This window comes from Dermacentor albipictus, chromosome 3 (genome assembly GCF_038994185.2).
Source record: "Dermacentor albipictus isolate Rhodes 1998 colony chromosome 3, USDA_Dalb.pri_finalv2, whole genome shotgun sequence".
NCBI classification, from domain to species: Eukaryota; Metazoa; Arthropoda; class Arachnida; order Ixodida; family Ixodidae; genus Dermacentor; species Dermacentor albipictus.
Window position 1 is genome coordinate 30,534,987 of NC_091823.1, and position 15,827 is coordinate 30,550,813.

The 15,827-nt window shown below is 47.7% G+C and overlaps 1 protein-coding gene across 1 annotated transcript in view; it reads left to right on the forward strand.

Annotated features, from left to right (window-relative positions):
* Positions 1-674: 674 nt before the first annotated feature.
* LOC135909712 (neuroendocrine convertase 1-like) overlaps positions 675-15,827 on the forward strand; it is a 34,527-nt gene continuing 19,374 nt past the window's right edge. The window contains exons 1-4 of the mRNA XM_070535335.1: positions 675-872; positions 8,591-8,695; positions 8,959-9,069; positions 9,150-9,258. Of these exons, the coding sequence (XP_070391436.1) occupies positions 720-872; positions 8,591-8,695; positions 8,959-9,069; positions 9,150-9,258 (478 nt within the window). The 5' untranslated portion in view covers positions 675-719. The remainder of the gene's footprint in view (positions 873-8,590; positions 8,696-8,958; positions 9,070-9,149; positions 9,259-15,827) is intronic.

The window sequence follows — 15,827 nt, forward strand, 5'->3', positions numbered from 1 at the left end:
TCAGTCGTAGTTGGCTATTTACTTCCCCATACCCGCTCCCCCAAAGAGACCCCAAGCCATCATTTCAACTTGTTATTCCGATCTAATCAGCTAATCAGTCCCGTAGATAACCTTACGAACGGCAGATGGCACGCAGCGACGACGGAACTGCAACAAAAGCGTGAATTAACTTTGTTTTTTTTTTAAATCAAGCAGTTTGCCTCCTACACGAATTCCCACGCGTTGGGGAAGTTAACGACTCGTTGGTTCTGAGTGACTCATCTTTGGTTTTAGATGTAGACAGGGAAGATAGACATCCTCTTTTTAATTAACTCCGAGGCCCACATCTTAAGGCCTTTAATTTTTCTTGCTAAATGGTGCTAGGACAGTTCAGCCATAACTACATACTACAACGCTATTTTTTTTTTCCGTAAATGAGTCTGTCATTCCCACAGACGCCAAGCAATTCATGGTATATATTCCACACTCCAGCAGTGCAAGGTTTTCGCGTACTGACCTTGAACAATGGGTGAATGAGATTGAAATGGGGAATGGGGAAGGGAATCATTCTATAAGCTCCTGTGCGATAACAGAAGCAGCGTGGCGTGAGGCGAATAGGAGCTCCGTAGGCGGCGCCGAAGAGCAGCGGAGGCGGCGCGCGGTGAAGCCCGCCTCCCTTGAAAAAGAAGCGGCCGACGACGCCGCCGCCGCACTCGTAGCACACAACACCGGCGGCAGGCATGCGGGCAGCACTGCAACTCCTGGTGGCAGCGACGCACCTCCTTGTGGCCACGCAGGCCCACTACCTCAACGCGTGGGCTGTGCGCATACGCGGGGGACAGCAGGTGGCTGACCAGCTGGCGTACGAACTGGGCTACGAGAACGTCGGACCGGTGAGTGCCGCTCTGGTGATCAGGAGTGCTTTACTTCGGCGGCAGAGTGCTTGTGGCGACGCCGTACCAGGATGCGTTACGTCATCACTGCGCCGCCACCAAGAGACAGCCGATCACCAACTCCCGGGCGAGGGCAAAGCCCGCGTTAACTGAAAGATAGGCTAGTTGGCTTCCAGAACTGCGACACCCTATGTACTCCCCGTGTCCTGCCCGGTTGCGCTTGTCACCATGTGTCTCAATATTTAAAAAAACACCAGATTCGTCTTTGGGCATTAGGTAATTCGTATCGTCTGTGTAAGAGCACCCATATGCTAAATACTCTACCGTGCACAGTTTCTCGCGTTAAATTAAATCCTTTGCGCTAATGACCAGCCTTGATTCAGAAAGTAGTCGGTGGGCGAAATCGATCCGTTGCAACGGCAGCTGGCCAATCCTGGCATCGATTCTTGTGAGAACAAAGGCGCCAACCAATGACCAGTTGCTCTTGCAAGCGAATACTTTGTGAATCAAAGGGCGAATCCACAAAGACTTTCGCCGTAAGTGCTCTTTGCCATTGGCTGGCCGTCTTTGCCAATAACATGCCCTGCATCCGGATTGGCTAGAATTCGCTCTTACGTAAGTGACTATTGTGAATACGGGCCCAGCGGTCCCTGCCTTTCGCCTGTGTGTTATACAACACTCCCACAGATTTGCCTGCAAGGTGGGAGCACAGTCAGTCACTCATTCATTCAATCGAGTTACACGAGTGACAGACAGCTAATCGCCATAGCCACATCACGTCTGCATCTATGGCGAGTTTGTTCTGCACATAACCCGGCCGCGATGGCTAACTAGCGCCCTGCATCTCAGTCACAGTCGCCATTATGCCGGCCCACAGCCGTCACGTTTAATGGCTGCGGGATGCAACAGCAACCCTATACATGGAAACTTTGACACAGCCATTTCAAATACTCATCAATGGATCGTGAAGAACCACAGACTGGAGAAACTAGCAGGCAGCCTTTGGCTATGCACCGTCTCTCACAGCTATAAGCTACACAGTTTGGCACCCACCTGTCAAGATGGGGGGCTATTAGGCTCAGTTTAGAGATGACAGAGATGTCGCAACGTTTACTGAGCAACCTGACGTTTTTACATACGTGCTAACAAGACGCAAGACCAGAACAATAATCATATACAGGACGCGAAATTATGGCTGTCCGTCTTTCTCTAGCTTTCGTTTGAACGTCTCAGTCCTGGAATTCGCCCTAACTCGACCAAATTACTTCTAAGGTTGTGTCCCTGGCTTTTATATTTCTGACGTCGCCAAAGAGGGACAATAAAATGAAAATCTACGACACCCGTGTTTGTTGCTGCTCTTGTGCAGAAAGACACTTGACTCATTTTTTTGTGACAATAAACAAAGTTATGGTCGCTGTTGTTCGGGGGTCTGTGCGTTGAATATGTTCCGAGAAAGTGGTTAGTGAGCCGCTGCTATCGTCTGAGTTGCACACAAGAAGCAAATTCCCTTGGTTGCCTATAGTTTAGGCTGACAGAGCAGCGTGTGTTAGCTCTGCTCTCGTAAGTCTATTAAACAGCTGTTGAATTAACGCGCTGGCCACTCGAAAGCGTGATACATCGTGTTATAGCGCGCAGAGTTTTCAAAATTATGTGCACGCATTTTTTTTCAGAATGAGTCCAGTTTCAGCCAAAGTAATATCTACAGACAGACTCGCTTTAATTACTTCTAAACTTAGCAGTTGTTCGCACAATACAGTGGACAAGTTTAAGAAGATAATCTTGAACAACCATGGGGACGCAGCCAAAGGCACTGCGTCGTGGCAGTCAGAAGACAGCCACTGCTCTTTTCGCTGTGAAAGTAACTACGGTGAGGCCGATTATATAGCCATGACGCTCTGCTGAAAAATCCTGTTGCACATTTTTGAAATAAATTATTATTTCTACCCACGGGTCTCTGCATAATCATTGTCTCTCTCCATATTACCATTGTCTGCCTCACCGTAGACGAGATAAGATGGCAGCGAGATATGCAAAGAAAGAAAGGAAGAAAGACAGACCCATTAGAGTATGCAGATCGATATGTACAGAAGAAAGCGTATATAGAGTGCTGCGAGAGCTAAGCAGCCACCATTCAAGAAAGAAACGGGGATATATTCTTTTCAAACACGTGATCCCGCCACTGCACTGCCAACCAGTGTGTCTACCGGTGCCATGTTCTCGATGTGAACATACGCACTTTCGAGGACACTTTCGCGTGCGGCAAAACATCCAGCCCCACGTATCAATGCGGAACGATGATCATTCGTTGACGTCATGACGTCTCTGCTGAAAAATCGGGTTGCACATTTTTGTAACCCTACGCGAGGTGACAACGAAACGCTGATTGACAGTGCATATACGCACTCGCGAATTCTGCCCCATCCGCTCCCGATAGTTTAGCCCTTGCGTCCCAAATTTCCAGTCACGTGGCTCGAGGCTTTGATTAGGTCCATCGTTCGTGCTCCTTTATTTACTGACGTCATATACTTTCCGTTTCCTCGTGATCTTCTAGATTCGCGAGGTTTAACTTCACAAAGTAACACTGAGGGTATGAGAGACGCATAGTGGACGTCTCTGACTTATAATTGTGGCCCCTTTTAACGTGCACCTAATTCTTCTTTTTTCAGTTATTTCACTTACACCTGGACAAGGCTCCTAATTTTTACATTCGGTCACCACAGGTTCGATTGCTGCCACGTTCGGTGATCGAACCAACCGCCAGTGGATCAGCGATGGTTCTCACTGTGAAAGTAACTACGGCGAGGCCGATTATATAGCCTTGCTTTCGCAACGCATTCCATACTCTTTGTCTTCCCACTCAGATTCGCTCAGACAAGAGTGCAGTACAGTTCACTGCTACACAAGAGGAGGAGACTAAGCACGGGGGCCTCCGGTGGTGTACACAGCAAATAGTGCCGCGCGCCTCTGTCTTCATCGGACCAAGCAGTGTTCGTCCCGCATCGTTGTATCGTACGAAGCGTCGTAATCCTGTTTAGATTGGGCGACGAACAGAATGTTCTAGGCGAGCGACTCACGGATGGATTCGGATAAAACTAAAGCAAGAGACCGATTCGCCCAACGATAACGACGAGCTGAAGATCTCGGAGATATCGGGCCACTCCATTTACCCCCTGATTCCTTCTGTGAAGACGATCAAATTTCGCGCGGAAGTCTTTCGTTTGTGCGAAACACTATGTCCACATGTGTAAATAAACGTTTGTGAGGGTTGACAAAGTGTGGTAATATAACCAGCACTTTTTATTTTTCTTACATTTAACGCCATTCTGAACAGGAGGGGGTGACATAACCATTCGGGCCGGGTTAACATTCGACGCGCAATTGAGCCGCAACGCTTCATTGTCCTAACCAAAGCAAGACAGCACTATAGTGCGCCTTCATAAAACGATAGAAGAGCGCAGCAACGTGAAAGTATATTCTAGTATCTGCAAGCCTAATTTGTTACATACCAAGCACAGCCCAAGCCACTACCGTTTTGTGTATGACCTAGGCTCGTAACTAACGCTATGTGGAGTTCGTTTGAACAAACAAAGAACGAAGAGACCGTCTCTCTTCACTTAGGCACCGGCGAGAGAAAGTATTCTTCAACGCGTATATAGGGTCACTGATGGCATCAGGAATCTCGTCCAAGAAACCGGGCGCATATGTTCGAAAAATATGAAATACCATGAAGCGAACGGGTTCCTTAAGCTTATGTTTAAAATTTCCAGAGTGGAGCAATGTGAACTCTCAAGCGCCACTCGCAACTACACTCAGCAGTAAGCGCGCTACGTTTTCATGAAAGGGTAAAATTAAGTTAAATGATCCCCTCCACGCACTACTTTTGACTAAGTGCTCTTAAGGCCTCCGAATTTATGGTCAACGATAACGTCGCGAAATTTGGAGAAAAAAATTTCGGCTTGTGGTATGAATTAGTTACACCAGACCAGTCGTCATAAGTATACAAAAAAAGAATTGATTAAGATGTTGACTTTCCATCTATTATGCATGATATCATGAAAAGAGCACAAATATTTGTTAGAAGTAGATGCGCTGCATGGTTACTATTGACTAAAGAGCCTTCTGACATACGTATTATTCTTATTATTTGATATGAAAACACGCATACACACCGAGAGAGTGAAATATAGGGAGGAGCAGGGTGGCAAATGCCACCGAGAGGGACAAAGCCTGCTTGCTATTTAAGAAGGAGGGGATAGAAAAGGAAATTACATACCGAAAAAACATACACCCAGGAACAGAAAAACAAAAACACGTAGGTCACAGTGACACAAGAAAGAACACCAATTAAAAGCAGTGACGCAGAGCAACATGCCGAGCTTCTCGTCAAACCTAGTAGTGCGCCTACATTTGTTTGCTGTCGCTTTTCGTAATAAAGTTACTTGTGACGTTTTAGTTTGCAGAGGGCTACACTTACATTCAGTAGTATGTTCAATGTTTTCCTTCGTGTCATCAATAGTCGGAACATTCAGAAGCAAATTGGATCTCCATGTAGAGATGGCGTCCCTGTGATGTGATGTACATGACATGACATCATGACATGATGTGATGTACATGAAAATGTGATGTACATGACGTAGTGAGTTGTCGCAGAGGCCGCAAGGCTGTTGGCAGCCACTAAGAATCAATAAATCAAATCAAATCAAACTAAACCATGCCACCGAGTCACCGCGCGGCGGATATACGGAACGGTGAAAACAGCTATATTGTGTGTCTCGGGTAGCGCTCTCCGATGTACAGTTAATCGGCAACGATCAACAGCACGCGGCCTGTGCCCTTAAGAAGTCAGTTAGCGGCGTGTCCTCAGAAGCGGAGCTTACAGTCTGCCGACGTGAGAGGCGGCTATCCACGTCAGCTGCTCCCGACGGCCGCCGACCAGTCGAGTGGGTCGTGGCCCGGGCTCTTAGCAGAGTGACTTCAAGGCATGCACGAGGCCTGTTATGGATCTACGTGCCGGAGTTCTCTCTTTTTTTTTTGGAATGGGTCATATCAAAGCTGCAGGGGCGGCGAAAAGACCTCCCGTCGGCAGTTTGGTGCGCGTGCGTGGCACTGCAGGGCGGAAGAATTTATGCATAGCCGTAAGAATGCATTCGTGTAGGCCGGCAAGCGGCTAGTAGGCGCTTTACGCCTCTGTCCGTAAGTGCTGCCCTCACGTCAACATTCGATCTCTACGGGCCAGTTTCTCCCAGAAGTGCAAAAGCAATCGCGACATTTCACTATTGGCCATTCTATTTATAGAGCTCACCGGATAAGTCGTTGGGAAGCACATCCTAGTGAGGACGGAAAGATTGTGACCCACTTAACCGTAGTGTAATGCAGAATGAAAGATTATATAACCTGCTCACTAAAAAAAAAAGAAAGAAAAACTTAAGGCTCAGTATAAAGACTCGCGTCAGGACACGGGAATCGAACAACTGGCCTCCTGCCCGGCGGAAAGACTATATATAGTCTTCAACTTTTATCGACATTTCCTTGAGGCTAGAAAAACAAATACCTAATTATAAATGCTTAGTAAGAGCTACGCGACAATTCAAACATCCACGTGACCGGTATTCGCCTACAACTGTCAACCCTCCTTCTCTTTATGCAATAAGAAACATTTACTGCTAGCGAAGTTCAGAAGAAAACCCACTCGAGAACATGCCCAGCGGCCACACATAGCTCGAGTTGCAGGACTTACAATAGCGAGTCGTTTCCTGGAGCTCTCGTTTATGGTGATGCCGCTGTTGGCAAAGATGGCGGTGCAACGCTGGCGATTTTCTTTTTATTCCTTTTTCGCATCAGCACCTGTTGCGATCGCGAGCGAAGGAGGGTGTCCGTGCTCACGGGTCAGCGATGCCAAAAAAAAGAAAAAAGAAGAACATAAGTAAGTACAGAGCAACGCGTCTGCATGCTTAAGAACGAGTAAACAAGTTTGTTCGATTAGGCCTGAGGTACGCGGCCCCTTTCCTTCTTCTATACCTCATGCAGGCGCGAGAGCAACGCACGGTTATCGCGCTGACGGTTGTTTGGGATCGAATTATCCGCGCGACGCACTCCGTGGCAAGATTGATGGGGCCTCAACAACGAAGTGACGAGGCTGCAAGCTCATCGCGTCGGACGATCCCGCGATGACGCAAACACTTTTGCGGCGCGGCGAAATGTGGTCGGGCGTTGCAAATATGTCGGCGCTTCTCGAACGTTGGAAGTAAATGCGGCCCAATGTCTCCTTAAAAAAAAACTTTAAGGAGGATCTCCAGCTAACTTGGTAAATTACACCTTGTCGGGTTCTGAAGTGCTCGCAACAAAGGAAACGACAACGCAGTAGTGCAAACATTTAAAAAAAAAGCGTTTTCATTTCTCGTTACACACAAGAACGCAAGGTAGACGACATGAACACCAGAAATGGTTCCTTGATGGAACGCGCTGAGGAATAGAGGTAGTTCGAGTCACCACCGACCATACGTTCGCCCGTGCCCAACAATGACCCATATACGTCATTCGCGCGTACGGTCCCGCGATAGCAAACGCGTCCGAACGATCGTGTTCGGCCGAGCCGGCACCGCGCTCTGAACCCGACCGGGAAGTATTTCGAGGGACAGTCCCACAAAGGCGTACCGACGCGTATCCGTTTGTACCCCGGCATGTACTATTTTGGGACATTGTGAAACTCGGTCATGTTGTCGAATCCGCCATCTTGTGAGCTCTGATTGGCTCAGAGAGTTGCTACGGCCTCTGTATATTGCTTGCTCAAAACGCCGCCACTGCAGAATTCGGCAACATGGCCGAATTCGAAAATGTCCAGAATAGCACTCCCGGTTAGTCCACGCGCGACGCCCTCCCGAAGCCGGAGAGAAGGAAGCAAATTAGCGTTTTCGTTCGAGTTATCCACAGCGTCAGGTGGCGATATATCGCGGGAACAACCCCCATCTCTCGTCGTAAATTTGACGCCGACTCTCACGATCACGTGTGTCACGTTCATCACGAACCGTCACGTCCTGACATTCGGCTTCACTTTGGGGAAGCCAAATATCAGGAGGCGCGAAAGCCGTGTGGGGAAGACGAACTGTTAGGGGACCCGAAAAAGTCGAGCGTTCCCGTAACTAGTAGAATAGTCTTACGATGAGAGAATGCTCCGCAAGCCAGAAAAAATGCGCAAGAACGGAAGAAGGGATTGACGTTTCCGGTGACATCTTCACATATGGACACTGTCAGCTCGTGACTAGTTAACATGTAATCGGTAAAGAAGATTATATTGAATATAAAGGAACCAAACACTCACCGTCAGGAGTTCTAACAACTTTTTTTTTCTGAACGGAAACGATCTCCTTTCAAGGATTTCAACATATCTTGAAATCCGCCATGTGATAATAACTAACCGACGATGATGTCCGGCCTCGAAATTCAAGAATAGAAACCCTGATTGTCGATCTTTAGTTTCCTCTGTTTGCAAACAACCATTTCGGCCGAAATGTTCTTTTATGGATAGTTTCACGTGGATGATGGGAGCGTATACGTATGTCTCTCGCACGTTGTTTGGCACTTCGCGAAGAATGTATGTGTGTGCGTCACTACGACGCACAGTGAACCGAAAGCAAGAGGCCCGTACGCAATCGTTTCAATCGCTGCCGAACGTGTACTAGCGTGCGTGACATTCTTTTGTCTCTGAATGGTGCACGCAGCTTCGAGGCCTCAAGGACACGTACCTGCTGCGCAAGGTGGACCAACCTGAGCGTTCCAAACGCTCTGCACGGATGTTCACGCGCCGGCTGACTGAGGACTCAAGGGTATCGGCATTTTAGCATCCTACATCATACACACACCAGTGTGTATGTGTGTGTGTGCGTGTGTGTGTGTGCGTGCGTGCGTGCGTGTGTATGTGTGTGCACGTGTGTGTGTGTGTGTGTGTGTGTGTGTGTGTGTGTGTGTGTGTGTGTGTGTGTGTGTGTGTGTGTGTGTGTGTGTGTGTGTGTGTGTGTGTGTCACGCAAGCGTGCGTGACCTTTGGCGATGTGTGCGAGCGGTGCGATGACCAGGACGAACGGCTGCAGGTCGTGTGGGCCGAGCAGCAGATGGTGCGGCCACGCGAAAAGCGAGGCCTGCCGCCGGACTGGGAAGCGCTGCGCTTCAACGACCCGCTATGGGGCCGCCAGTGGTACATCGTGAGTGCGGTCGGCGCGTGTACATGCAGCGGCGCAATGCTGCAGCTCGGCGTTCACAGTGAGAGCGTTCTCCCGCGCAGCACGACACGCGTTCGTCGCCGGAGCTGCCCGAGTTGGACCACCGGGTCACCAAGGTGTGGGACATGGGCTTCACCGGAAGGGGCGTCGTCGTCACCGTCATGGACGATGGTCAGTCTCCCTCTTGCTGTATGTTTTGGTTGGTTCGACGTTTCAGGTTTTACTACGCTCCAAAAAGAAAGAAAAAAGACGTTTACACCACTTGGGTCTTATCTTGTCCAACAAAGTGAGCGTTAACCATCTTTTGCTTTCGCTTCTTGAAAACTCTGATCATTACTGCTATTCTGTCAAGAATGGAATGTCACGCTGATAGCGCGCGTGCCGTTCGTGACCCGGAAGTACCGGGCGGGCAGCGTTAAAAATGAAAAAGGCACGCAAGATATAGATGATAATTATTGTATGGGGAATAGATAAGCCACAAAGGGTGCGAACTTTTCTTGGAGTGTACTCATTTTTCTCCTTTGCTATTTTTTTAATCACTTTTCTACTTCCCCCTTGCGCGGTAGCAAATCATACACTTTTTGTTTCTGGTTAATTTACTGCCTTTCATCTGTTTCTCTCTCTCTCTCTCTCTCTCTCTCTCTCTCGTTTGTTCAAGGCTTAGACTAACCTAACCGCGAAAAGTAACGTGAATGCACGAAGAGAAGGATATGGAAAAAGTGCAGTGTTCGCACGTTCTGTTCGTTTTCGGGTCATTGTTGTGCTGTAAGCAATGCGAATCGTAATTAGCTTGCCCAGATATTCGCCCTTACTAAATAAAAAACAATAAATCAGTGCATACGGGTAAAGTAACATTTGGAAACTTTATCTGGCGCAAGCTGGCAGTTTATTCCTGGAGAGATTGCATAAAGCACTTCCCTTTTTTAACGTTTCGTGCCGAAGTGGTGCCGATACGGCAGCGTGACGTCACGGATTGCGAAATATTTTGGAGTATCTCGGTCGTTTGTGAGAAGGGGAAGTTCTAAGAAGCTCTATAAGTGCACGACGTCAGGGTGAAATGGTGGGCAAACTTGAGGGCGGTGTCGACACTTTCGTTTTTTACGGCATTTCTGGCTTACGAGGCCTTACCGTTTCCCGGTAAGAGTGACCATTCCGCTCTGGCAGATGCGTTACTTAATATTCATCTTTATCTTCCCCTTTAGGCAAGCCTAGTTATAGAAACATCTTGAAGCGCTAGAGCACACGCACAAAAAGAAAAGAAAGAAAATAACTCGCACGACGCTTACGAGTGTAAAACGTGAATGTTTGAGCGCTGGCTGTGGTTCGGGCTACACGTTTTCATTCCCGATCTCGAGCTCGCTGAATAATTGGGAGGAGGGGGGGTGCTGAACGCCCTGTTTTTTTCATGGCATTTCAGTGCCGCGACACGGCGGCAAACGTCCGCGCCGCCACCGACTCAAGAAAGGGGGCGAAAGTGATACGTGAACTTCCACGATACTGCGGGCGCAATAGATGGGTTCCGCCACCCGTGTTGCGCGGTGTGTTGATGTGGAGACGCTCGAGCACATCCTCTACGCTGCCCCGAGCATACCGCTGAACGGGACGTGCTCATTGCCGCCTACCGTCACCTCGGACGGCCGTGCGACAGAAGCACTACTCTTCCCGTCCCCACACTCCTCGCTGATCGGGCGCGCTTTCACGGCGCTGCTTGATCACTTGGGAGCAGCCGATTGTTGAGCGCGCCTCTGAGCCTTGCCGCCCTCCTTTCATGCATTACCGCTCGCCTTTTCTCTCTCTCTTTCTCTATATCTCCTTCACCTCGTGCAGCACTGTTGAGGAGCCTTCCCAAGAGAGGCAGTTACGGTGCTGCACTTTTCCCTTCCTTTTCAATTTTGAAAGTCACTCACACACACGCACACACACACATGTTGCGCGGGGGGCGACACCATCTGATGTTGTTGAAGTGGCCGAGCTTTGCCTCACGTGACCAAACTCTCCTCTTTCACTGGTAGAGGTGCACGCAGCATCACGAACGCTTTTACCACTTGAACCACCTTCTACTCGCACAGACATCCAACTTTGGCGCGGTGAAAAGGTCTAGGCTTCAGACGGCGACGCCAACGACGGCTCAAAAGTGAGAAACGAGCGCTTTAAGAAGTGAGGTAATAGGAAGCGGACAGGATAGCGCTTCTGTCTGTTTCCTATTTGCTCACTTTTTTTTGTGTCTGCGCTCTTGCGGCTTCGATACATTTCTGTAATGAACATAAATCAACTAGCCCCACCAGCCACCTTCAAGCAAACTTCACCCATTAAATGAGGTGTTTGAAAATGCAAACAGGACAGCCATATTGCTAGTGGGAACGTTACAAAATAGGAGGGGTGCAGAAATGACCGATCGGTGGCGACACCATGAAGAAACTCCCACACCAGCTATCCGTGACGAGGTATCCACCGAACTATATATAGGGTAATAAAATTAAGGATAATGTAATTGAAGAATAGACCTGGCAATATTGGGCAGTCTGCAAGAAGGTGGCCTTGATAAAAAAAATATTGAAATGCATGACGTTGGAGTAACGTCACTGACACTGTGATTTGGGTGCAATTTTCGAAGACCACTGCGGCGTTCACTTTCTCCGCTAATAACGCAGCATTTACTTTCAAAGAAATGCAGATAGAGCTTCGTAAGAGCGATCTATACTAGTGTGTGTGTACACACACACACATATATATATATATATATATATATATATATATATATATATATATATATATATATATATATATATATATATATATATATGCCAGAACCCTATGATGACGTAGGCGGACCTCTGGCGAAGCCTCAAAAGCAATAACACTGGAATATAATCGTTACGTTAATCCTGCCTTGCCCGTGAGAACACATTTTTTTAGTGAAGTGCAAAGGTGAGGGGCGTCGGTTTCATGTCAGGGTTGCCTATTGTGACTATAGCTCTCTTAACTTCATAACCACGTTAAATCGCGTTAAAATGAGTCTCTTGTGTAAAGACAATTACGTATTTTATCTTAGTGATGTGCGACATGGCGCCTAGAAACATTGCATATGTAGTTGGAAATGGGGTGGGAGACGATAAAAAGGTTGAGGGAGGGCAATAGATGTAACTGAAGCGGTTGTTCTAATACATGTGGACATACAGTTTATGGATTATAGGCACTTTGTTCAGTTAAGGTATGTTTCAACTCAAAATTTATTGTGATGAGTCATGCTTAAAGAGAAGCAAAGAAAGAAAGAAAGAAAGAAAGAAAGAAAGAAAGAAAGAAAGAAAGAAAGAAAGAAAGAAAGAAAGAAAGAAAGAAAGAAAGAAAGAAAGAAAGAAAGAACCAATCAGTCAACCAATCAACCCATCAAACCAACAAATAAGCAAACAACCAATCCAGCAACCAAGCGTGCCGAACAAGCAAACAAAAAAACATACCCAAACAAAAGGCATGAGCTTACGCAATTACAAATGTCATAAACATGGTGTAGAACACAATGGGCCTCGGTACTCAAATCGACGTTTGATGGACAAAGCGTAGACGCTCTATTATGCTTCGGAACGGACAAGGAACGTTACGTAAAAGGGACTTTAAGGTGTCACGTGTATCACTGACACTTGGAGATGGCTTTCATGTATTGTACCCTGTAACCTGCACGCCAAATAGTCTGTAATTCTTTCTTCGTTTAACTTCAAGCTACTGCCCCGGCTGATCTATTGACAAATACGCACGGATTAAAGGAGCGTATATTTCCAGTATAAACTATCAGCTGCCAGTAGCGCTCGTCCCATGCATGCTTTCTTCTATGTCACTGGTATTCGTTAAGGCGGTTAGTTAATATATAATGCACCTACGCTGGCAAGCTCGGTAATAAGCACTTCTAGACACGGGCGCCATATATCTTACAGCGTTACGGACCATCGTGTCCCTTCCAAGACAGCGTCGCTTCATCTTTACAAGGCTTGGACGTAACCACCCCTAACTCCCCAAGACTAACACAATTCGAGTTTGCTGCACGTGTCTTCACGTTCACCTTCGCGTTAGCGTTAGAGCCATTCAGGCACCATGTTCCAACCATGGCCAAGGTTGCCAGCCTACGCCCGCCGGAAATAACAAAGCCAGCGTCAACATCGCAGACCAGTACTGCGGAGCCAGCAGTCCAGTCGACACGCCTCGGCCTGAAGCCGGGGCAGACGGCCATGCGAAAGGGCACATCCAAAACAGCACTGCCTCGCCAATGACGTGCGCTTTGTGTCACACGGAACTGGCCAGCAGAGGAGGCGTCAGGCGCGTTTTGTAACGGGTTCCCGTGGAGCTGTCGCAGCCAGCCGCTGGGATTGGCGCGCTCGAGTAATTGCTTACCTCTCTCTACGGGAACGCGTGCAGGACGGGGAGACCTAATCTTAGCCACCGCTGTCTACAGGGGCGAGAGAGACGCCAACGCCTCGAAGCCTGACGTCACCCTCAGCTACTCGTTTCCTGACGAAGGTCACGTGGTAATGACAAGTTTTTTCTGTTTTTTTATCTTATTTTTTCCTTTCTTTTCTTCTTTTTTTTCGAGGAGGGGGGGGCGCAGTGCGGCGCGCAGGGCTTCTCGAATTCCGGCGGCGTGACCCTGTTGAAAAACCGAGTGGGAAAGTTTTTACCGTGAACACAGCAATATTGGAGATGGGCCGCTCTTGCCACGTCGGTAATTTCTGCGGAGCCATCTGACGTCCTGTCTTCATAGCAAAGGCGGTGCTATTGCAACGAGCGTATAGTTTCTGCCGTAAGCCTAACGTTTTGATGCTATGCTGTTGCGGCAAACGCGTGCAGTGAGGTCACATGCACAGAAGTCTCATCGCCTCATCACGCTGCTAACGCCGTGGTCCTGACATTTTCGCAGAAGCAACGCGTGTTCCTTTCGGAGTAATCTCTCTGGTGGTACACAATCGTCGGAGCAATCTTGTGCCAAAAGATTAAGCTACAGTATTTAATTTTCCACCAGGCCGTTCACCATCACAGCCTACGTCTATCAATCGCGAAACCTTACAACAAAAAAGCGGAGGAGAGAGATAGAGAGAGCATACAGTAATTTTTGTACCTCGAAAGCTTTTTTTCTTTTCTTTTGCTCTTTTTCTTTCAACAAGAGATGCAGAATATTTGCTGAGCTGGAGAAATTACACGGGTAGCGGATTTCGAAGCATGGAACCGAATCTCTAATTAGAGTACGCGCGTGCCCCCAAAACCACATCAGCTCTTTATTATATATGAAGTGTACTAAAATACCGTACCAATCTCGTCCATTCACAGATTAATAAACAGCACCGAAACTATATGACCGCCACAAAAGCTACATTTTCTTTCCGGCCTTTCAGTAAGCCGTAATCTTGCTATTAGTGTCGTAAAACCTGCATAAAATTGCAAGTGCCCTACTGAATCATACATTAAGCGAAAAGCTAGAGAATAGATATCAAAAGATATGAATCAGATCGGCCCAAAAGTTTGTGGTGCCTAATCGTCGGTGATAGACCCCTGCCGGTACGCCAGCGAAGTTAGGTAAATTAACGCTTAAAAAATGTTTCACGAGCAGAATAGTAACTTACAGACCATCACTCGTCGAAAAACTTCTGTCGTGTTCATCGATCAAAAGTACAGCAAGGCAAAGTTTAGTACTTCACGAGCTCTTAAGGCTCAATTTTAAAGTTGGAGCGCTGGCTTCGAAGGAAGTTCAGATGCACCTTGTTTATTTAGGTGGAGTTGCAAACTCCCCCCCCCCTTTTTTTTTGGAAGACTGGCTCGTATAGTGAGTGAGTGAGTGAGTGAGTGAGTGAGTGAGTGAGTGAGTGAGTGAGTGAGTGAGTGAGTGAGTGAGTGAGTGAGTGAGTGAGTGAGTGAGTGAGTGAGTGAGTGAGTGAGTGAGTGAGTGAGTGAGTGAGTGAGTGAGTGAGTGAGTGAGTGAGTGAGTGAGTGAGTGAGTGAGTGAGTGAGTGAGTGAGTGAGTGAGTGAGTGAGTGAGTGAGTGAGTGAGTGAGTGAGTGAGTGAGTGAGTGAGTGAGTGAGTGAGTGAGTGAGTGAGTGAGTGAGTGAGTGAGTGAGTGAGTGAGTGAGTGAGTGAGTGAGTGAGTGAGTGAGTGAGTGAGTGAGTGAGTGAGTGAGTGAGTGAGTGAGTGAGTGAGTGAGTGAGTGAGTGAGTGAGTGAGTGAGTGAGTGAGTGAGTGAGTGAGTGAGTGAGTGAGTGAGTGAGTGAGTGAGTGAGTGAGTGAGTGAGTGAGTGAGTGAGTGAGTGAGTGAGTGAGTGAGTGAGTGAGTGAGTGAGTGAGTGAGTGAGTGAGTGAGTGAGTGAGTGAGTGAGTGAGTGAGTGTTGCATTGCCCCTCTTATTATACGTACACCACATACTTGCACCGGTAGGTATAATACCTCGTTACTTGTACCTTAGCTTTCTGGACGTATTATCTATGCTTGCGCGTTCTGAGGACACTGTAAAGCCCGAGTAACGTTGCAAACTTGGGACATAAGCCTGCATGGGGACATCAGTGGATATAATTTTTTTTCTTGCGGCTGATCGTCATTACAATTTACAGTGGAATACATAATAATTTCGAACCGTCTAGGACAGATCCATAACAAGTATCGCTCTAATGAAATAAAGAAAAAGAAAGAAAGGGCACAAGTTGTGGCAGCCTCTCGCTGTTCAGGCTAAGGGTGCCAACAGAATATGTGCTATCATGAAGCTTG